Below are 25248 nucleotides of genomic sequence, written 5' to 3' on the forward strand. Positions count from 1 at the left end.
TATGAAAATATAAAAACTAAAGGGAATTTTTATTCAAAAGACTGTGACTAAAACTAAATAAAAATGTGCTGTCAATATGAACACTGGTGTGGGGAGGCTGCCTTTTCTTTAACCCATTAAGAATGGGAAAGTATCGGTGTCACTTTTAGATTTCTTTGGCTATTCAAAAATAGCAGATATACAAATTCGTAGCACGACACTCTTTGCCGCGCAACGAACTTGTAGATCTGCTATTTGTTGAAAAATTGTGAAAATTAGTGCAAATCTTTGAATATATATTATGAACATTTTGTACTCAAATCTTTGCTTCTGGGGATTATAATGTCTTCTAAATCCTAACAGTTTTTTGAAAAAAACGTATGTTGCTATATCAGTGGTTCTCAAAACTTTTTTCAGTCAAGGACCCCCAAAATTACATGTATTTGGCCGCGGACCCCCATCTCAAAACAGTTGTTCCAGGGACCCGCCAGAAGCAAAGATTTGAGTTAAAAATACTTTAAAAAATATATATTCAAAGATTTGCACACATTTTCAATTCGTTTTTCTTCAAAAATAGCACACAGATGCGTTCCCGGTCGTAATGGCTTAACTCAAGTAAAATGAGTAAAAACTACTAATAGTAACCTGAGGCTGCGTGAGCGCGGTCGCATGGCGGTGGCTCGTCGGCAGTCCTCGGCGGTGAGGCTCTCCGTGCAGAAGTGCTTGGACAGGAAGTGCAGCTCGTCCGGCGTGGGCTGATAGGGCAGCTGGTGGAGCTTCTCCTGTGACGAACAGGACGACTGCAAAAATCACATAAACACGTAAAAAAACGTGAAAAATAAAAAAAAGAATCTAACACATGCAGTGCATTATTCAACGAGAAAGAAAAATAAAAGAGAACAACCAGAGGATAATTATGTTATTCTGTGGTCTACAAGATCACAAATCGTTGCAATGATCGGCTATTTGCGGCAAAGAGATTTGGTATAGGGGGTCAGGCCAAGGATAGAGCCCTGGGGGACCCCGGTATATGAGTTTACATGAATACACACTAGTATATTGTTGCTGTCGGGTGGAAACCTAGGTCCAAGACTGTTACTTCTCAGGATAAAAGAAAAGAACAAAATAGCACAAATAGCAGATCTACAAGCTCAAATCGTGATGCATCGCGGCACGTTTTGAGCTTGTATATCTGCTATTTCTGCCACTTTTGTGTGTGACGCCGTAGTATGACGAAGTAGGGCATTCATTTACATGTATATCCAGAACTGTTGCGTGTGAAGTTTTTGCCTTATGCGACTAACTTCTTTTGTTGTGCTGCTACCGTTTGCACCTTATGTCTAACCTGCTGCTTATCACTATCTGACAGAGACGTTTGGTTTAATGACTATAGAGATAGATTTGCGTGATGTTTGGACAAAATCTGTAGGAGTATAAAAAACTGCCTCCTGGTGGCGCTATAGCAGGCAGAGGTTCTGCTCTAGCATCCGGAGTGTGTGGGCACAGTTTCACGTCGATCGGGCCATCAGTGCCGGAGATTAGCTGTCCACAGACGGACGGACAGACGGACAGACAGACGGACAGGGTGCAAAACATGGTCTCCACAACAATACTTACAGACACAGTGGAGCTGGGTGTGTTGGTTCCATAGCCAGACGATGGCAGCGAGGCCAGTGACCAGCGGCGGCCATCGGTCCTACGACACAGCCATAAAGAAAGAGAATTAACGATTGAAAACATAACGTCTTTATGCAAAGATTTACTAAGGTAAAAAAAAAAAAAAAAAGTGTGAAATTGGGTCAAGTTGCGATTGACCTCGATGGAATGATTTTTTTTTTGGCAGCCTGGGGGAGGGGGAAACAGCGGCGTCTGCTGGGGCCGTTAATGGCAACTGCAGCGTTTTCATTACTTCCGCCTTGGCTTCATTTACAAGATGGAGAGCTTTGCCGCCTTGGTTGCAACACTTCTGATGCACATAATGTGACCTCAGATAAATTCCCACTCGTTGACAGTCGAGAATTTCTCTCTTCTAATATCATATTGTCGCTGTCGGGCAGAAACCTTGTATCTCCATAATCCATATTATTTTTTAAATATTTTTTTTGTAAATGAATGCCCTTCATCATACAATAGTGTCGCACAAACATTGTGAAAATAGTCAATCTACAAGCCCACAACGTTTCGCATCGCGGTGCGTTGTGAGCGTGTACTGTGTAGGTCGGCTATAGGCTCTATGCACAGCAGCCATATTATCACTTCCTTCACAGGTGTTACCAATGATACTAATGAAGGCTCTGTTCCATTTAGTGTAGCACAGTGGTTTCCATGACCCCCATAACTCTGAGAGTGTACAAATGGTACAGGGTCCATTTGGTTCACGCGTAAGGGGCCATTTGGAAGCCCATGAGGGTCCCTGGACCCCAACTGTAGACCCACTGGTGTAGCAGAGTGTTTCCAGTGAGCCAACATGCACAATTTCAGCACCCTGACTCTGTTTGACCAGAATGGAACAGAGCCTTCATTAGTATCATTGGTAACACCTGTGAATGTCTTCATAATATGGCTGCTGTGAATAGAGCCTATTTTCACAACTTTTTAAACACTGGCTGAGTGGTGTCGATGATTTAGAGTAGACTACCTACTTAGTATTAACTACTTAAAGGCATAGTATGAAACTTTGCCCCGTGTTTACATAACACATTTCTTTTACCCATAATTTCCCTCTATACCAGCAATTAAATGAAGTATCAGATAATGGAGTAGTGTGGTGGTGTTTACCTGCAGAGACACATCATCCTCTCACTGTATTTTGGGGGTTTTCACTTGTTTGTTTTGGTAGACAGGGACGTTTTCGGGCTACCAAAACAAACCAGAATACAGCAAGAGGGCGATGTGTTTCTGCAGGCAAACACCACCACACCACTCCAATGGCTGATAGGTTATCAGTGATAACCATTGGTATAGAGGGAAATGATGGGTAAAACTAATAATGTATGGTTTTGTTATGTTATGCAAACAGAGGGCAAACTTAAAGTTACGTCCTATGTCTTAACTCCTTTAAGACCGGGAAGGGAACGCATCTGTGTCATTTTAAGATGTCTTTGGCTATTCAAAAATAGCAGATCTACAAGCTCATAGCGCAGCACTCGGTGCCGTGCTATGAGCTTGTATATCTGCTATTTTTGAATAGCCAAAGCAATCTTAAAATGATGCTTTCCCGGTCTTAAAAGGGTTAAATACAAAACAAAACTACTCCTGAACAGAAGTACAGATACATTAGGAGGGATGTAGACGTGAAACACTGAGGGAGATGGCAGTTATCATGGATCTTATGATGCACTTTGAACAAAAACGTAGGGTTACAAAAATGCATGATAAAAATGGGAGGCCTAAGGTGAATTTACCTGTCTGCTCTGAAGCAATGACTGTGGATCATAATAGAAAATAAACAGTTGCATGAGATCATGTTGATATGTGGTACACAGTTAATTTTTCATCTAAAGAAAGTATTCAACTACAGCTGTAGACAGCGGTGGATTAGTAACTAAGTACTTTTTTCATTGAGTACTGTACTTAAAGGGGTAGTTCACCCAAAAAAAAACGTATTTTCTATCAATTATACACCCCATGAAGCCTTGAATTCACGGAGATGTTTTGGTTTTTGTTGCATTCCTGAGACAATACTTTGATGACAAAAGACGCAAAAAATAATGTCTTCGGTAGGTGGTGGAAAAAGTGGTATCATGTTTTGCTTATAGGAAAGTATCACTGCAATGTAGAAATACTCTGTTACAAGTAAAAATCCGGAATAAAAAATGTACTTGAGTAAAAGTTAAAAAGTATTGGTATCAAAATGTACTTAACCCATTTAGACCTGAGGCCGATTCTAAAAACGCCTTCTAAAAAGTTTTCTGAAAAACTTCAAATATCTATTCAACGATTACAACAAATGTATGTTGCTATATACTGTACATAGCTACAGGAACCCCAAAAATTGCAGATCTACAAGCTCACAATGTGTCAACATTGTGAGCTTGTAGATCTGCTATTTTCAAATGGCCAAAGTGTCTATAGGGCTGAAGTGGTTAATGTATGTTTTGTAATAATAATTAACATCTACAAAGTAACTAAAGTGTTCAAATAATTGTAGTGGAGTAGAAGTAAATGTATAGAAAATTGGAAATCCAGTAAAGTAAAACATGCCTAAAAATGTTACTTAAGTACAGTACTTGAGTAAATGTACTCGGTTACTTTCCGCCACTGGATAATGTGCAATGCACAACCGCTAGAGTGCATGTCAGAACATAATGTGCCTCAAGTTTAGATGATCATAAAGATCGCATGTGACGCGCCTGTCAAGGCAATTGTGAACGCTGTAACAGTTATAATAGATGCCGTTTCTTCTAGTGGCGCTGGGTCTGTCAAGTTTACCTTCGTGCAAAGGAGAAATGAGCCGAGGTGCTGGGAGAGAAATTTCTGGGACTGTCTTGTGGGCTCGATCCTGCGGGAAAGAGATTAAAAACCTTCAGAAACATTGTAAGCCATGAAAAACACAGATAGAACATCACTCCAATCACAGAATCCAAGTTAAAACTACAGCCTTAAAGGTTCTATGACATTCATTTTTACTTTTTTTTATTTTTCATGTTTTTTTGGGGGGTTTTATGACCTCAATTACACCCAAAAAATCGGAACTTTGAACATTCAGTGGATTTTCTGTGGTCTGGGGTTTTCTGAATAATTAGGCCGAAAAGTAATCTGAGATTGGCCCTTAATTGGGCAGTGAAGTCACAGGCCATTAATCCCCTATCCTTTCCTGTGTGTGGGGGGGGGGGGGGGGGGGGGGGGGCGGAGCAGAGGCGATGATTGACAGGCAAAATCCCTCAACAGCGACACCTGCAGGCGAAGATTTCTTTTTTCATTGCAGTTGAAAAGACTTTAGAAATGTGAGAGAAAAACACCTGCCATGGATCAATGGAGTGGAATTTTTTGTTAAAACTTTTTATACATGTTTGAAGGACCATGACAAAGACTTTTAATGTGTGGTAAAACTGAACGCCATGAAACCTTTAAGATAGCATGCTGGATTAGAAGCCATCGCTCTTAGAGTTCTCAACGGGCCTGAAAATTAAGGCCCGGGCCTAACTGGGCCCTACTGGGCCGGCCCGAGGCTCGTGAAAACGGCCACTTTCTTGAACGTCTTGAAAACGGCCACTTTCGCCGATTTTCGATTGAGTTTTGTCCATTGTCGCCCGTTTTTCTCTAATAACTCGGGCTAGGGAGGTCAGACGGCGACAAACTGGATACCTGAGTAAAGTTCACTTTGAGCTGCATCCAACACATCCACTGCCATTTCCATTGGCCTTACCGTTAGGCCACTAGGGGCAGTTGAAATGTTTTTTTGGGGTAATAGTTTTTAGGTAATTAGTCGGCCCGGCCCGACTAATTAGCATAGATTTTGGCCCCGGCCCGAAAACGTCGGGTCAGGTTCGGGCAGAATTTGAGAACGCTCTTGCATTAAATAAAAAAAAAAGAGTATGTCGGATTCATGTGTATGTTCAGAATACTTAGTAAACTTGAACTTACACTCTGTACTTCTTTTTCCCTCTACACCAAACCTCTTTGACGAAAATATCCGATCTACAAGCTCACAACGCCTCGCGCTGCGTTGGCTAAAGTTCTCCTCAGAATAGGGACGCTAGGGTTCAACTGGTTAATGTAAAAAAAAGAAAATCTTTCACAAAGATTTGGTGGCCCCCCCCTGTAGTAACTCTGAGGACCCCCTAGTGGTCCCGGACCCCCTGTTGAAGACCCCTTTAACCAATTCCAAGCGTGTACAGCTCTCTCTGGGGACCTGCACACTGCGCACAGAGGTAAACAACCAAACAATGGCAGAGTTTTGGACGGAGGAGAAAGAGAACCTGCTAAGTAATCAACCATGTTCCTACAACAGCAGTTAAAAAACAAAGTCACCGAAAACTGGCCTCTCCCTCCCTGCTGTGTGTGCGTTTGCGTGTGTGACACAGAAACACGAAACGCGCACATATAACAAGTATTTTCTTTTCCTTTTACCGCATGTATTTTTTGGTTAAACCAAAACGTTTTTTTTGTTTGTTTGTTTTTAAGGTTAAAGGGATAGTTCACCCAAAAAAGGACTTATTTTCAATCAATTACACACCCAATGAAGCCTTGAATTCATGGAGATTTTTTGTATTTGTTACATTCCTAAGCCAATAATTTGATGACCGGCGGAAAGGTGCTAATGTCTCCGCTAGGAGATACAAAGGAATCGCTGCCGGTCATCAAATTATTGGCTTAGGAACGCGACAAAAACACAAAAAACTACTCCTATTATCCCTTTATAGCTCTATATTATGATGGTAAGCATTTCTATTGAGTGTTTGTTCAGTAACAGGGGTCTACCCGTGTCTGCAGCAGAAAATACATTTTCAGGCGGGTTGCCAATTTCAGCCAATCAAGGGAGGAGAGCTCCCATTTCTCAGCTTCATCAATGTCGTTCTAGTTGTTCCAGCTCCAATGGGCTCTATGCACAGCAGCCATATTATCACTTCCTTCACAGGTGTTACCAATGATACTAATGAAGGCTCTGTTCCATTTAGTCTAGCACAGTGGTTTCCACGACCCCCATAACTCTGAGAGTGTACAAATGGAACCAAATGGACCCTTACGGGTCCATTTGATTCCATTTGTACACTCTCAGAGTTACACACCAGTAAGGGGCCATTTGGAAGCCCATGAGGGTCCCTGGACCCCAACTGTAGACCCACTGGTGTAACAGAGTGTTTCCAGTGAGCCAACATGCACAATATCAGCACCCTGACTCTGTTTGACCAGAATGGAACAGAGCCTTCATTAGTATCATTGGTAACACCTGTGAATGTCTTCATAATATGGCTGCTGCGCATAGAGCCTATTGTGTCCGCTCACTTCTCCGTGTCATCACTTAAAATGCACTCGTTTATCCTGTTATCGACCATGAGTTCTCGCTCCTGAGTGGATGAAAATGGTATCCCGACGTGAAAATGCATTTTCGGGTTTACTAAAGAGCTGGGGGAGAAACTCTATAGCAGGGGTCTTCAACAGGGGGTCCGGGACCCCTAGAGGGTCCTTAGAGTTACTACAGGGAGGCCGCCAAATCTTTGTGGGATAGGATTATTATATATTTTTTTACATAAACCAGTTAAACCCCAACATCCCTATTGGGAGAACTTTAGACGAAAATAGCAGATCTACACGCTCACTTGTGAGCTTGTAGATCGGCTATTTTCGGCAAAGAGATTTGGTGTAGAGGTGGTCAAATCATGAAAATACACATTAACATGAACCCAACACTGATGATAGTGCTATCAAACGATAAAAAGTGTAATCTGCGACACAATACTATGAGCTTGTAGATCTGCTATTTTTTTCTTTATTGTGAAAATTGGTGCAAATATTTGAATATATATATTTTTTTAAAGCTAACATTTTTGACTCAAATCTTTGCTTCTGGGGGTCCCTGTTACAAAATATTTTGAGATGGGGGTCCGCGGCCAAATATATATAATTTCGGGGGTCCTTGACATGAAAAAGTTTGAGAACCACTGATATAGAAACACAAGTTTTTCAAAAAAACTGTAGGATTTGGAAGACATTTGTAGAATCCCAGAGAAGCAAAAATGTTCCCTTTAAAACATGATATATATTCAAAAGATTTGCAAAAACGTTCATAATTTTTTTCAAAAATAGCAGATCTGCAAGCCCGTATATCTTGTATGAGCTTGTATATCTGCTATTTCTGAAAAGCCAAAGAAATCTAAAAACGACACAGATTATTTCCCGTGGTCTAAATTGGTTAACACTCATTTTAAACCAAAGCACCTTTAAAAAAAAATCTTTTTTTCTCTTACCTCTAACAGCTACACTGCGCCTGACCCTCACGGTTAAGTCTTCCCAGAGGCGAGCACACTCATTAGCCAGATTACCCAGGCTTTCTGACACCGAGTTCATCTTAAGGACTGCACTCGTTCGCAGAGTAAAAATAACACGCACTAACCTTAGCCCATAAAGACCTGAGGCCGATTTAAACAAAAAAAACATTCTAAATCCTTACAGTTTTCTGAAAAAACATACGTTGCTATAATATCAGTGGACCCCCAAAAATACATCTATCTGGCCGCCGACTCCTATGTCAAAATATTTTGTTCCAGGGACCCCCAAAAACAGCGATTAGAGTTGAAAATGTTTGCTTAAAAAAATAAAACATCTATTCAAAGAGTTGCACACATTTTCACGACTTTTCAAAAATTGCAGATCTACAAGCTCATAATGAGCTTGTAGATCTGCTATTTTTGAATAGCCAAAGTATAAAATAATGGTTAAAGGTAGGGTAAGTGATTTACTTTGGTTAAAATAAGTGTTAAATAGCTCTATATTCTGATAGTACTCATTGCTATAGAGTGTTTGTTCAGTGAAAGGAGTCTCCCATGTCTCTCTAGCTCTTTATTAAACAGAAAATGCATTCTCTCCTGATTGGCCTTAAATGTTGTCACCTACCTGAAAATTAACTTATATTCCGTTTACTAAAGAGCTGGAGAGACCCCTGTGACCAAACAAACGCTCTGTAGCAATCAGAATATAGTCCTTTTTAACAAACAAAAAAAAGAAAATACCCAAAAATATCACTTACCCTACCTTTAAAGTGGAGAAACCTGAAATGACACAGATGCTTTTCCCGGTCTTAACGGGTTAACTCAACCTTCACAGTGCAAAGTAACAGCCTCGACTCGACCGAGAGGTTCGAGCTCAGCTGCTGGTCACCGCCAGGAAACTGCCCACCGTCGCGAGGAAAGCTTGTATGTACCAAAACGGTTACTTTACAGGATATGTGGGGGGGGGGGGGGAGAACCCGTGTTCAAATGGATCCAATTATGGTTATTACTTACTTACCGCAAGCTCTTGTTAATGTTTAACCCATTAAGACCTGAGGCGATTCTTAAAAATGTTTTCTAAATCCTAACAGTTTTTTGAAAAAAGAAATCTGGAAAATATTTTTTCAATATTTTTCAAAAATAGCAGATCTGCAAGCTCATAGCGCGGCACTCGGTGCCGCGCTATGAGCTTGTATATCTGCTATTTTTGAATAGCCAAAGAAATCTAAAGTGACACAGATGCGTTCCAGGTCTTAATGGGTAAATTGGTTCAATATAAAAAATTAAAAAAAAATAGACGATCTACAAGCGCACCATGTGTCGCTGGTGCGGCGCGTTGTAAGCTTGTAGATCGGCTATTTTTTTTGGCTACTTTAGTGTGACACTGGTATGACGAAGTAGGGCATCAAGTTACGGAAAAAAACAACAACAAAAAAAAAAACGTTGAAATGTTGAGAGATACGAGGTTTCTGCCCGGCGACAGCGGCAAAATAAAAACGCCCTGCCGTTAAGAGACCCCCGGCCTACTGTGTGCTTCCTGCCTGGTGGGCCCACACTTCCTCCCCTAAAAACAATCACTGACCCCTTGGCACCTTAATACCTCATTTGGACTTCGCTAAGCGTGAGTGTCGCGCGTTTTTGCTCGCTGGAAACAGCAGATATACAAGCTCACGGGCATGCATCACAATGGCATGTACATGTATTAAAACTCATTAACCCATTAAGACCTGGAACTGTGTCATTTTTAGATTTGAGCTAAAAAAGCATTATTTTACACTTTGGGCTATTCAAAAATAGCAGATCTACAAGCTCGTAGCGCGGCACTCGGTGCCGCGCTACGAGCTTGTAGATCTGCTATTTTTGAAAAATCGTGAACATGTGTGCAAAAACAGGTAACTTCCATTTTTTCCCATAAATCAGTGCTATTGAACACCCTTTACGTCTGTGTGTTGATTAAAACAATATTGAACCAATGAGAAGCATCAAAAAGAGCTTCCGACAAAACCAGCTAACTCCATTGTTAGCTAACACCACCAAAAGGGGGGTGGAATTAGCTGGTTTTGCTGCCTCCAGGCTCCACCCCCATTTGACCTCCAACCTCATTGTGAGCTTGGAGGTCCATTCAGCTGTTCTCATCAATGATGAACAAAACCTCCTAAATCCACTTTTTGTTTTAATTTTTGTCATTTCTTGAAAAATGAACATTTTGGAGTTAGCTGGTTCCTGCCGGACAGCAGCAATTCGTGAACGCACGTCTGTCATTTTAGATTTCTTTGGCTATTCAAAAATAGCAGATGCACAAGCTCATAGTGTGCCACGCTATGAGCTTGTAGATATGCTATTTTTTTTTTAAATCGTGAACGTTTTTGAATCTTTGAATATATATATATATATTTTTAAAGCAAACATTTGTAACTCAAATCGTTGCTTCTGGGGGTCCCTGGAACAAAATATAAACAAATATATATATATATATTCAAATATTTGCATTTTCACGATTTTTCAAAAATAGCAGATCTACAAGCTCATAGCGCGGCACTCGGTGCCGCGCTATGAGCTTGTAGATCTGCTATTTTTGAATAGCCGAAGAAACCTAAAATAACAGAGATGCGTTCCCGGATTGGAAGGGTTAATGGGATACGTCCTCCACACTAGCGCTGTGTTCCATAAACAATTAGCGCAATATGTAGAATTATGACGTACGTTTAGGTATTATCATTCTAAACCTATTGTTCGTGCTCTTCTACATACTGTACAGCAGTTGAATAAATCGCGGATCGAGGCATTCATCTTTGCTTTTACAAAATATCCGAGGCCATTCGTGTTTTATGGAAGATGCTTCTTCATCAGAACAACATTTTCTTTAGCAATAGCACATGCATTGCTAGTTGGACCCATTCTAATACTCTTTAATCTTCTAAAAAGAAATACTGAAATCAGTCGTGGCGACTGGCAACTTTAAGCCATGAATGTAACTGCGTATATAAACCATGGCTGAAGTTAAAGGAGTAGTTCGCCCAAAAAATGACTTATTTTCTATCAATTACACACCTCCACGAAGCATTGAATTCATGGAGGTTTTTTTTGTTTGTTTTTGTAGCATTCCTAAGTCAAGAATGTTATGACCGGTGGTCTCTCTGGTAGGAGACTCAAAGGAGACCCTTTGAGTCTCCTACCAGATACATTAGCATATTTCCACCAGTCGTCCAAATATTGGCTCAGGAATGTGTCAAAAACCTCCATGAATTCAATGCTTCATGGGGTGTGTAATTGATAGAAAAAGAAGTAACTACTCCTTTAAAGACTACAGTGGGGTTTTGCTGGCAGAACGATTAACAGAACTTTTGAAATAGCGAAAATAAAAAAGCCATTACATCTTTGGTAGACAGGATCTATGGTCAGCTACAGGACAATGACAAGCACAACTCTGAAGTAGCTGTCTATTGTAAAGTATGTCCTTGATTTATTCCCCATGGATTTATTCCTGATATTTTCCTGGTCTGCTCTCAAGCTGAAGAACACAGAGTTATGCCTCGCCCATTTGTGTTCAAATAAGCACAAACATACACACACACTTTTTTTTCCGAGTACTGGTCTTCTCCACTCTTCTACCAAAACCGAAAATATCTAATCGATGCCCAAGACCCACACGTTTTATTATGGTCAGTTGGGTCCGGGTCTGTTTATCGTTGTGTGTGTGTGTGTCATTAAAAAAAAATAAGATAAAGAAATACATTTGTGTGTGTGTCTCACCTGTCAGTGACGACAGGGGGCTGTGTGGGCGGGGCAGCGCTGACGGTTGGCCACTCCCTATGAGGCTCTTCCTGTTGCTGGTTCTGCAGCTGAGAACGCACAGGAAATGACATCATTTCAGCCTTTCACAATACAACAATACACAACACACCAGTACACATCACACAGTCAAAACCTCAGTGTTGATGTAACTCCACAGAGAACACATATGGAACCAAATGGACAGATAGACAACGTTTACCGTACACTAGGACTGGACAATAGGCTCTATGCACAGCAGGCTCTATGCACAGCAGCCATATTGTGAAGACATTCACAGGTGTTACCAATGATACTAATGAAGGCTCTGTTCCATTTAGTAGCACAGTGGTTCTCAGATTTTTCAATTTCCACGTCCCCCATAACTCTGAGAGTGTACAAATGGAACCAAATGGAATGGAACCAAATGGACCCTTACGGGTCCATTTGGTTCCATTTGTACACTCTCAGAGTTATACACTTGTAAGGGGCCATTTGGAAACCCCTTAAGGAACCATCAGCACCCTGACTCTGTTTGACCAGAATGGAACAGAGCCTTCATTAGTATCATTGGTAACACCTGTGAATGTCTTCACAATATGGCTGCTGTGCATAGAGCCTATTAGTACATAATACGTACATATACGGACGTACTAGGGAAATCCTCAGTGACGTAAAGACTCTTACTTGGACTGGTAACGTGATGTTTCTAAACGAACGTGATGACTACTGTCATAATTACAAATTTAAAAGAATATTTCACTTTCAAACATTATTTGGGTCATTTTATCTCCCGCTCAGGTTTTTGGGAGCACCCCGGACAGTTAAGTTGCTTGATTCAGTATTTAGATATTTGATATTCATTTTATCAGACACGCCCCCTTCCTATACAAACCCATTGTAACTTCCATTCAAAGATTTACACACATTTTTCACGATTTAAGAAATATATATATAGCAGATCTACAAGCTCATACTTGTATATCTGCTATTTTTGACTAACCGAAGAAATCTAAAAAATGACACAGATGCGTTCCCAGTCTTAACTCATTCAGTGCCTGACTTATTTCTGGCAGTTTGGCTCTGAGTGCCAGAGCCAAAAATACATTGTAAAAAAAAAAGTGCTTAGGAAGCGAGATACAGCCTTTTTCAGTAAGATGTTAAACAAGAAGTGAATGGAGCAGCAAATCTTCAAATCATGATATCTTGGGTTCTGAACATTTAAAAAAAAAAAAAAAAACGTCGGTGACGTCATTGGCACCCTGGGCTTATAAAAACGTGACGTCGGCGACGTCAATGGCACTGAATGAGTTAATGGGTTAAGGCAGGGGTCTTCAACGTTTTGAGCCCAAGGACCCCCTAGCTGAGAGAGAGATGAAGCAGGGACCCCCTACTCTATATTGTTTAAAAGTGTGTTTCAGATTCAACTTGTGTTTACGTGGTCTACTATTTTTTCCCTCTACACCTACTGTATACCTCTTTGACAAAAACAGCAGATCTACAAGCTCACAACGCCTCGCAGCGCGAGGCGTTGTGAGCTTGTAGATCTGCTATTTTTGGCTAAAGTTCTCCTCAGAAAAGGGATGCTAGGGTTCAAGTGGTTAAGGTAAAAAAAAAAATCCCATCACGCAAAGATTTGGCGGACCCCCTGTAGTAACTCTGAGGACCCCCTAGGGGTCCCGGACCCCCTGTTGAAGACCCCTGGGTTAAGGCATCTAAAATGATCGTTCATTAATTGTCAAGGTAAAAGTAAACGTTTGAAGTCATTCTGATATCGATGGTAAATCACATGGCCCTGGCCCTGCTGTAGGCTTACTGTAGACACCTACACACTGGCTACTTGCGGAGGTTGACCTTTCACGCGACCTTTCCTCGAATACAATAGGCCGAGCCCATGCCAGGAAGAGAGCAGCGCGACTAATCACAGAGTTCATAGCAACGCTCAAAACAACGCAAACAATAATAAGATCTTGACGTTTTTAAAAGGCAAGTTATGGGAAAGCACCTGGCACGGCTTATGCACTTTGGACAGGGCTACTTTGTCAAACAGTAGAGCTACCCACGAAACCAGGGTTTACATGTCTCAATGGAAGGGTAGGGAGACAACTTCTAACTTCAACTTTGTTTTTTAATTAAAAGTGAGATTGTTCCCTAGATAGGGGGGGGGGCTGGGCCAGTTGGGGTCTCGCACACACGCACACGCACACACACACACACACACACACACACACACACACACACACACACACACACACACACTTTGATGTCTGGTAAACACTGCATTACATTCGCACATACATGCACACACGGACGAGACACAGAGGAAACTCAGGAAAAAAACTCAGGAGGAAAATCAGGAGCAGTTAGGGGTTTGGTGTCTTGCTCAAGGACACTTTGACACTAACCCAGGGGGGGAGCTCGGGATCAAACCGGGAACCTTGCGATTCCCAAGTGGCCCCGCTCTACTGTACCTCCTGAGTCACTGCCGACCCCTATATGTTACAGCAATAAGAGCACTGTTGTTGTGAGTCATGATGCGTTCAGACTTGTGGTCACACACACACACACACACACACACACACACACACACACACACACACACACACACACACACACACACACACACACACACACACACACACACACACACACACACACACACACACACACACACACACACACACACACACACACACACACACAATATCAGTGAGTCAAACACATGGGTGAGTGTTCAATCTATGGTACAGGGGACGTCGTGAAGGAAAGACATTTCAGCAGAAGAACAGGTTCAACGTTACGCCGACATTAAGTCTGCTGCAAGGTTATGAAATGAACCAGGATTTACCAAAACAACATGAATTCACTGCAAGGTCAGCCCTCAATGACAACCGTTACATAACCTCCTCAAAACACCATGTCATTCCACCAGAGAGAGAGAGAGAGAGAGAGAGAGAGAGAGAGAGAGAGAGAGAGAGAGAGAGAGAGAGAGAGAGAGAGAGAGAGAGAGAGAGAGAGAGAGAGAGACACAAAGAGACAGAGACAGAGAGCGAGAGACACACACACACACACACAGAGACAGAGCGAGAGAGCGAGAGACACACACACACAAAGATAGAGCGAGAGCAAGAAACCGAGACACACAGAGCGAGAGAGAGAGAGAGAGAAATCTCATGTACAATATGATATTCTTCTTGCATCTTAATGTCAACAGTATGTCATGAAGAGTATATACTATGCCAGTGGTGGAAAGTAACTAAGTACATTTACTCAAGTACTATACTTAAGTACAATTTTGAGGTATTTTTACTTTGCTGGAGTATACTTTTACTACTCCACTACATCTCAAATATTGTACTTTTACTCCACTAAAATTAATGGAAAAGGTATAGATACTAGTTACTTTGCAGATATACATTATTATATTATAAAACATACATTAACCAATTTAGCCCTATTTTGTACCTATTTTCAAATAGCTTAGGTATAAAATAGGGCTAAAGTGGTTAATGTATGTTTTATAACGTAATCATTTATATCTGCAAAGTAACTAGTAACTAAAATGTTCAAATAATTGTAGTGGAGTAAAAATACAATAATTGCCTCTGAGATGTAGTGGAGTAGAAGTCAAAGTACAGAAAATTGGAAATAAACCAGTAAAGTAAAACATACCTCAGAATTGTACTTAAGTACATTACTTGAGTAAATGTACTTAGTTACTTTACACCAATGGACGGACGGACAGACAGACAGACAGACAGACAGACAGACAGACAGACAGACAGACAGACAGACAGACAGACAGACAGACAGACAGACAGAATCACCACCATCACAGGTGCAGGTATACCGCCCATTACTCTCACAGTGAACAGACAGTGGTCTCCTACAACAATGCACACCATGAGTGTCTGTCCCTGCTGTCTCCGTGCGAGGGTGGTGGAAAAAGTACTCAAATTCTTTACTTAAGTGAAAGTACCAATACCGAAATATAAAAATACTCTGTATACGTCCAGAATAAGTAAAAGTCCAGAATTAAAAAATAAGTAAAAGTACAAAAGTATTGGCATCAAAATGTACTTAAAGTACCAAAAGTAAAAGTACTAAATATTTGAAAATAGCAGATCTACAAGCTCGGCTATGTTCAAATAGCCTAGGTATAAAATAGGTTTAAAGTGGTTAATATATGTTTCATTATATCATAATTTATATCTGAAAAGTAACTAGTAACTTAACTTTTCAAGTAAATGTAGTGGAGTAAAAGTACAATATTTGCCTCTGAGACGTAGTGGAGTAGAAGTAAAAGCATTGGAAATACTCAAGTAAAGTACAAACACCTCAAAATTGTACTTAGTTACTTTCCACCACTGCTGTGCGAGGGCTGCTGCTGCTGCAGAGCTGCACCTGCTGCTGCTACAGGTGACATTGCAGAGTCCTTGGTGTCCAAACGGTGGACATCAAAGGCTACTTTGGTCACAAAGACTGAGTCGGTGTAAAAAATAAAAAAATAAGCCATTTCCAATGCGTCACCCTCCTCCGTAGGACACGTGCCTGATTTTCCTGGTGTGAAATGAGACAATTTCACACCCGGCAAATGCCCCGCCCTCCTCCCCTTTCTCCCTCACAAGGCTTGGAATACTATCAAAGACGGTTCATTTACGAAGATACACCATCCCGATTGTAGCCACTAGAGGCGCTGGCACTAGATCCCGCGAGAGTGTGTTGCTCGGACAGAGAAAGGTCGATAATAAAGTACGTTTTCTCCTGATTTGTCTCTCTGAAAAAAAAAATGTTTTTTTTTTTAATTTAGAGTAGCCAATTATGTTCTACCCCCTTTTTCTTATGCCAATTAATTCCTCTCCACACACGTGTTGTCACGACTGTCATATGGTCACCTTGCTAAACTAACGGCCTAAGTTATTTTTTTTTGAGGAAAAAGGATATTTTTGCCTAAGTCAGCTCCTCACGACACTGGCCACCTCTGGTAAAATCACCCATCTCCTAATTGAAAAGGATGATGCTGTTCCCTCCCCCTTTTAGTATAATGGCCTAACTCCCTAGTGTGACTTAGGCCAATATTTTTGTTGGCCTAAGTCACATGGTTTTGTGACTTAGGGCAAATTATTTACTGATTTAGGCCATTAAAAAAAAATTGTCCTAAGTCAGATTTAATCCTATTTAAATCTCTTATGTTACATAACTGACAGACAGTGTTATTTCTATTTAAATAGTCATAATTTGTTGTAAACATTTTGGGTGAAATGATTAAGAAATATCATATAGTTTTGGATCAGTTTTTTTATTTTTCCTGAAAAACTGAAAAACAAAAAAAATAAAATGACATAGGCCATTAGTTTAGCAAGGCGACGATAATCCTACTGACTCACCTGCCAGTGAGGAGCCCCCACCGGGAGGACGTAGGGCCTTCGTCCTACTCCTCCCGCCCAACACTCCCCGCTGACAGGATATTTTATATCAGTGGTTCTATAGGCTGCACTAGCCTTCCTGCTTTCGTGTATAGAGGGGCGGGTTTAAAATCAGCGCGGAGAGAATGCGCCTGATCCCATTGGTTCACCGATCTGTCCGTCCGCCCCCGCCCCGTCAACACATCATTACGAGCGACGCCCACTGCACTCTGGTTGGTTGGGGAAATGAAACACTTCCTATATCGGGTACACCGACGCGCTGGTCCAGGCTTTTATTTTTTAGCAAAACTAAACAATAAAAGCCTGGAGATCGAGGCTAGTGGTTCTAAAACGTTTCATGTCAAGGACCTCCCAAAATGATATGCATTTCACCGCGGACTCGCCCATTTCAATTTTGTTCCAGGGACCCCCAGAAGCAAAGTATTTGAGTCAAAAATGTTCCCTTTCAAACATATATACATATTCAAATATTTGCACAAAATGTAAGATTTATTAAAAAAAAATAGCAGATCTACAAGCTCATAGCGCGGCACTCGGTGCCGCGCTATGAGCTTGTAGATCTGCTATTTTTGAATAGCCAAAGCATACGTTATAAATTGGTATAAAGTGGTTACACAGATAACCGTTCCCGGTTTGAAATGGGTTAAACAAGAGGATAAATCACCCCTGCAGGGCAAGGATATAACAGCCAAGGAAAAGTAGGACACTGTTCTATTCTGTTCTGCATGACACTGCACTGTGTGTGACCCCCCCGCAATGAATCCATGCCAGGTTTTACCATCTCACTGATATATACGGTACTGTATGTATTAACCAGTGGTGTAAAAGTAACTAAGTACATTTACTCAAGTACTTGACTTGAGTACAATTTTGTGGCGCTTTTGCTTTACTGGAGTATTTCCAATTTGCAAAATACTTTTGCTTCTACTCCGTTACATCTCAGAGGCAAACATTGTACTTTTACTCGACTACAATTATTTGAGAACTATAGTTACTAGTTACTTTGCAGGTATAAATTATTAAAACGCACATTAACCACTTTACCCTTATTCTATAGCTAGGCTATGAAAATAGCAGATCTACAAGCTCACAATGCGTCGCATCGCGATGCATTGTGAGCTTGTAGTTCTGCTATTTTCAAACATTTTACTATTACTTTTGGTACTCTAAGTACATTTTGATACCGATACTTTTTCACTTTTACTGAAATAAATGTTGAGGAATATCTTGTGGAGTTTCAGCTACTCTGCATCCCAGAAATATATATATAGCTTATAAGGATTTGTAATGTAAGGAATTTGTCATTTGTAAGGGAAATGTAAATATGGCAACTCATTTAGATGTAGGCCTACGTAGGCTTATGGTTTCCCAAGGACTATAGCCGTTTCAGTCATGATACAATGTCTCTTTCATAACAGATATATACGTATGTGCCAGATAATCCCCTACAACAAAACACCAAGAGAGTAAAAAAAACACACAAAAAAAACGTTTCAGTCATTCAGTCCGACTTCACTGTATTCTATAGTAGCCTTTTCATAAATGATATTTGTACTTAGGCTGTCGTGAAAGTTTATAATATTTAGAGAAACGTTTCAAATACAAAAGTAGCAGTAGTAGTTGTGAATTAGCAAACTGGACATTTAGACTGAATGTTTCCTTTATGCTCATCTTGCGCTAATGCACCCGTTTCGCCAGGTTTTATTTTTGTCGTTTCTCATAAGCGTGCATCGCCCAGGCTCTCTCCCCACAGCATCTTTGCCAAATCCGGCGTATTTACGTTCATGCGACGTTCCTGTCTAAATAAACAAATAAAGTAAAGTAACAAGGGGGTGAAAACTGAATTCCTCCGCCCTGCATGATCAAATAGGTCTAAATTATTATTATTAATTAATGATGTGCAAAATACCTTCTTTCATCACGCCGTTGGTGTCTGTCTTGTGTGTAATGATCTTTTTCGTCACAATAGGCGACCATTCGGTGAACATAGCCGTTCAACAAGCTAACAACGAGCCCGGCTATTTTTGCCGAAAAGATTTGGTGTAGAGGGGGAAAACGGAGGGGGCCTAGTATAGATCTCTGGGGGACCCCGCGGGGTCTATATATTAGTTAACCCATTATAACCGGGAATGTATCTGTGTCGTTTTAGATTTTAGCTATATATAATTTATACAGTATACTGTCGCAACGCAAGTTTTTCAACAGTGGTTCTCAAAAATAGCAGATTTGTGCCGTACTGCGAGCTTGTACATCTGCGATTTTTTGAACATCTAAAAAAAAAAAAATCTCTCTATATATATACACAATCTATACATCTTCTCTTCTGGGGTCCCTGGCGCAAAAAAAAGTATTTCAGAATGGGGGGTTCGCGGCCAAATACATATAATTGTGGGGGTCCTTGACACGAAAAACGACTGATTTAAAAGGCATTTCGAAAACGTTTGAGAACTACTGATTTTGAGAGCATTTCGAGAACATTTTAGAACTGATTTAGAAATGTGTAGAAATGGTCTTAATGGGTTACGTAGTTAAAAATGGGGAGAAAAAAAAGAAGAAAAGCCGTATAAAGAGTGTATTTTACCTTTGAGGACTGCATCAGTCATCAGAGCTATACGCCCCTCTGATGACTTTGAACACACACAACACTTTCTATTTCGGAAGGACGCGTTTAACCCATTCAATCCGGGATGCGCATATTTTCAGATGTCTTTGGGCGATTCAAAAATAGCAGATCTACAAGCTCGTAGCGCGGCACCGAGTGCCGCGCTACGAGCTTGTAGATCTGCTATTTTTGGAAAAATCGTGAAAATTTGCGCAAATCTTGGAATATGTATTTTTTTTGAATGAACATTTGTAACTCGCATTTTTGCTTCGGGGGGGAGGGGTGGGGGGGTCCCTGGAACAAAATATTTTGAGATGGGGGGGTCCGCGGCCAAATACATATCAGTTTGGGTGGTCCTTGACATGAAAAAAGTTTCAGAACCACTATAGCAACATAGGTTTTTTTTCAAAAAAACTCTTAGGATTTAGAAGACATTTTGTAGAATCCCCCAGAAGCAAAGATTTGAGTTAAAAGTTTGTCGCTAGAAAATATATATATATTCAAAGATTTGCACAGATTTTCAAGATTTAAAAAAAAAATAGCAGATCTACAAGCTCATAGCGTGGCACTCGGTGCCACGCTATGAGCTTGTAGATCTGCTATTTTTCAATAGCCCAAAGAAATGACACAGATTCTTCCCCGGTCTAAATGGGTTAAAGTCATTTTCTCAGAAAACAGTCTTTAACCTTCAAGTTTTCTTATTTTTGGACGAGACGGGGCGGTAAAAATAGATTATTTTGCCTGTAAAAGCTCTAAGAATTCACAGACTAAATGTGAAGTCTCTGTGATGGTTGACAACAACAACTACAAGGCCAAGATTTATTTATTTATTTAATCACTTTGAATGTGTACTCTGCTGTCAAAAAAACTGCTGTCACAATTGCAAGCCCAGTGTTATATAAACCACCGCTATGGACACACACTATGAAAACGCAAAGCTACGAGAGACACGGCTTCATGGGGGAAGGGGAGGAAGGGGTGGAGGGCAGGTACCGTTGGCCAGTACTTGCCGCAGTACCTGGGCACCTGGGACCTTGTTTTACTTAAGTAAAAGTATCAAATACTGCATGTAGACATACTCTGTTACTATTAAAAGTCCGGAATTCAACATTGACTTGAGTAAAAAGTGCCAAAGTATTGGTATCAAAAATGTGCTTAAAGTACCAAACGTAAAAGTAATAATATGTTTGAAAATAGCCTAGATGTAAAATATAGGGCAACATTTTTACTTACATTTTGAATTCAGGACTTTTACTTGTAAGTACTTCTACATTGCAGCATTGATACTTTTACTAAAACAAAACATTTGGGTACTTTTTCCACCACTGGTTGTTTTCCAACATTAGGAACCAAGCCCCAAATAAGCAACTACACTTTAGAAACAAGCCCCCCCCCCAAAAAAAATAAAAATAAAAGGCAGCCAGCAACTTAGATGGCTCGTCTCCTACAGAGCCATGGTGTAAAAAAAGAAAAAAAACATATTTTCATTTTGACCTCCAGCAGACAACTGTGCTACCTTCAACTGTGCCAACTGTCTGCTCATCTTCACGTCACGTTGGCTGACGGGCATACAAAACGAGGTGAAATGAATTATCGCTTATATTACAAGCTTATGTACATCGAATTATGGTTCTAATTGAATTCAGCTGTGAGACAACGTCCTCCTGACTGGCTACGAACGAAGGACGTTCTCCGAAGAGGACTCGGTTATGAAGGTCAGAGGCCAGTCTGACAAAGTTCCTGTCAGTTCAGGGAATCGCTAGTGTTGTGCAAGGTCAAAAGGTCAACATCTGTCAAAATCCATTGGGACACTGGCTCTCAAAGTGGGGTTCAGGGACCCCACGGGGTCCTTGAGGGGGTTCCAGGGGGTCCCCAACAAAATGTGTTAATATAACATCGGAATCGGTTTAACCACTTTAGACCCGAGGCCGATTCTACAAATGTCTTCTAAATCCAAAACCGTTTTCTGAAACACTTATGTTTTAATTTTAATATCAGTGGTTCTCTAATATCAGTGGTTCTCCCCCAAAATTATATGTATTTGGCCGCGGACCCCCCATCTCAAAATATGTAGTTACAGGGACCCCCAGAAGCGAATTTTTGAGTCACAAATGTTCGCTTGAAAAATATACTATTTGCATACATGTTCATGATTTTTCAAAAATAGCAGATCTACAAGCTCATAAAGTATAAAGTCATGGTTTAAGTGGTTACACAGATGCGTTCCTGGTCTTAATGGGCTAACCAGTTCAACTCTATAGGCTATACATCGGAAATAGCCAATGTACAGTATTTTTTTTAAATAGCATCTTGGAGGAAATGTGAAACTTTTGGAATATATTTGAAACATAACTACTTACTTTACACCTAAATACCTAACGACACACATCTTGCATGGGGGTCCCTGGCACAAAAGAAATTCCAGGTGCGGGTCCGTGACCACGTGCATATTAAATTGGGGGTCCTTGCTAGCACTGCAGATGTGCGAGCGTCTACTGCAATCTTGGGGGGGTTCCTTGACATGGAAAAGTTCACACGACATTCAACATAAGCTTGTGTCGGCCCTGTGTATTTACATTGTTTCAGTTACAGCACGCTGCACCAATGCAACATCATCGTTCTCATAACCTACTGTACGTTTCATATGGAGAGAAATAGATTACACACACACACCGGCACAAAATGTCCCAAATGACTCAGTATTCCATGTTGTGCCGTTCAGTGCTATAAAATAGGTCAGGCCATGGATTATAAATAAATATCAGCTATATAGGCTGGACACATAGTTACCATAGGCCCGTTATATACGGTATGCCTTATTCTTAATGTAAAGCAGTGGTTCTCAAACTTTTGAATAGTTTTTGGTGACCCCACAACGTTGAAATAAAGCATATTTAAAAAGAATCACACCCTGTGTGAAGGAAGCGGTGCCTTTGGGGCGGGGCGTAAGTCATTTCAGTTTGTCCCTATTGGTGGTCTGAGTCCACTTACCAAATTTGGACTTGGTGGCATGCTGCAAACTGGACTTACGGCTGTTTAAAGCCCAGCCAATGGGCAGACAGAGGGGGCGGGGCTTAGGTAATTACAGTTCGTCCCTATTGGTGGTCTAAGTCCACATACCAAATTTGGACTTGGTGGCATGCTGCAAACTGGACTTACGGCTGTTTAAAGCCCAGGCAATAGGAAGACAGAGGGGGCGGGGCTTAATTAATGTCAGTTTGTGCCTATTGGTGGTTTTAGTCCATGTACAAAAGTTGTACTCCGTAGCATGCTGCGAACTGAAGTTATAGCTGTTTACATGCCGTGCTCATACGCCGTGCTCATACGGACGTCAAGTGTGTGTGTGTGTGTGTGTGTGTGTGTGTGTGTGTGTGTGTGTGTGTGTGTGTGTGTGTGTGTGTGTGTGTGTGTGTGTGTGTGTGTGTGTGTGTGTGTGTGTGTGTGTGTGTGTTGAACTGGAGTTATAGCTGTTTAAATGCCGTGCTCATACGCCGGGCTCATACATACGGACAAAGTCAGATATAGAGCGGTTGGCACCGCCAAAAACGCATACATGCAGTGATTCCTGCTGATATACAGTGTCTCATCAAGGCAGTTCAAAAGCTTTGCAAGTGTTTCTGTATACATGAATGCAAATGGAAGCCTATAGACGTATATCCGCTGCAGCAGCAAAAAACAGACATTACAATCAAAAGCTATGCTCTTTAACCCATTAAGACCGGTGTCACCTTAAGATTTCTTTGGCTATTAAAACATAGAGGATGTACAAGCTTTTTTTGTTGTTGAAAAATCATGGGGAAAGTGTGCTAATCTTTGAATTAGCACACTTCACTTGAATATCTTTGTTTTAATTTTTCTTAATTATTTTTAACTCAAATTGAACCACTGATATATAGAAACATAAGTAAAACATTTTTTAGAAGATATTAGAATCCTCCAGAAGCAAAGATTTGAGTCACATATGTTCGCTTTAAAAATATATATATATTCAAAGATTTGCACATACATTTTCACGATTTTTCTAAAATAGCAGATCTACAAGCTCGTAGCGCGGCACTCGGTGCCGCGCTATGAGCTTGTAGATCTGCTATTTTTGAATAGCCAAAGAAATCTAAAATGACAGAGACGCGTTCCCGGTTCGAATGGGTGAAACAACCTCCAACTAACATGTATATATCTTCTTACTTTAGACATATACAGTGAAGTGAATCAAATTAGCTTTGCAGGGAACCTTTTGGACGGATGCATATATTCTGATTATACTTTAGAAGTATACGGCAATTATATTCTAAAGCCTGTTTTATAGTTAGTTGCACTCTGGTGTCGCACTCCAAAAATAGCCACAGTATAAATCAGGCGCAACGTAGGTATATATTGCATTCAACGCTTTTTAAAGGGTGCCATTTGGATCAACACATCGGGCAGAAACCTATGTATTTTAACTTTTTTAGCCGCATGCTGAAAGCTAGCGGCTGCCAGGTTGCCAGGTTTGCCAGGTTTGGCGAGAGAAACAAGCAATCAAAAAAACAAGTAATCAGGTCTATGGAAAGATTGGGGCAAAAAAAGCCTGCCGCATGCGGCTTTATTATGACTTTGGTCATTTCTTGTTATGGTTCTTTTTCCGTACATTTATAACACCATACGTGATCATACTACGGCCGTCACACAAAAGCATGAAGAATAGCTGAACTACAAGGTCAAAACGTGTCGCATGGTGACACGTTTTGTGCTTGTAGATCTGCTATTTTCGCTATGTTTGATATTGAATCCTAAACGGTGCCATTTTTGGGACATCCACCTGACAGCAACGCGACCGCAATCAAGGCTTGTTTTTGAAGGGTACCTTTTGGACTAACATATCGGCTCTGTCGGGCTATGTCCACAACTGTTTTGAGGTATTTGTACTTTACTCGAGTATTTCCAATGTCCAATACTTTTACTTCTACTCCACTACATCTCAGAGGCAAATATTGTACTTTTACTCCACTACAATTATTTGAAAACTCTAGTTACTGGCTATTTTGTAGAGTTTGATTATTAATACAAAACATACATTAACCCCTTCAGCCCTAAATACATGTCGGCCATTTGAAAATAGACGATCTACAAGCTCGCGATGCGACACATTGAGAGCTTGCAGATCGTCTATTTTCAAAAGATTTCTATACATTTGAAAACTTGAAATGGGACATGTTGTATAACGAGTACTTTCTACTTTTGGTGCTTTAAGTACATTTCGATACAAATACTTTTTATACTTTTACTCAAGCACATTTCCGGACATTTACTTGTATTTCTACATCGCAGTATTGACACCTTTACTTAAGTAAAACATTTGAGTACTTTTTTTCCCACCACCGAGTAAACCCAATCAATATTTTTTGAAGGCTACCCTTTGAGATCAAAGTATGTATCGTAATCAAGGCTCTTTTTTTCTTTTAACCCATTGATACCTGGAACGCATCTGTGTCACTTTAGATGTCTTTGGCTATTCAAAAAATAGCAGATCTACAAGCTCATAGCGCGGCACCGAGTGCCA

The 25248-nt window shown here is 40.7% G+C and overlaps 1 protein-coding gene across 2 annotated transcripts in view; it reads right to left on the bottom strand.

Annotated features, from left to right (window-relative positions):
• mast4 (microtubule associated serine/threonine kinase family member 4) overlaps positions 1-25248 on the bottom strand; it is a 191674-nt gene that overhangs the window by 51315 nt on the left and 115111 nt on the right. For both annotated transcript variants that reach the window (XM_084047845.1, XM_084047846.1), the window contains 4 exons: positions 11664-11752; positions 4411-4480; positions 1597-1675; positions 625-779 (listed from right to left, as the gene is read on the bottom strand). In XM_084047845.1, the coding sequence (XP_083903971.1) occupies positions 625-779; positions 1597-1675; positions 4411-4480; positions 11664-11752 (393 nt within the window). The remainder of the gene's footprint in view (positions 1-624; positions 780-1596; positions 1676-4410; positions 4481-11663; positions 11753-25248) is intronic.

The sequence above is a fragment of the Gymnoscopelus microlampas genome (assembly GCF_963454915.1).
Source record: "Gymnoscopelus microlampas genome assembly, chromosome: 21".
In the NCBI taxonomy this organism is placed as follows: Eukaryota; Metazoa; Chordata; class Actinopteri; order Myctophiformes; family Myctophidae; genus Gymnoscopelus; species Gymnoscopelus microlampas.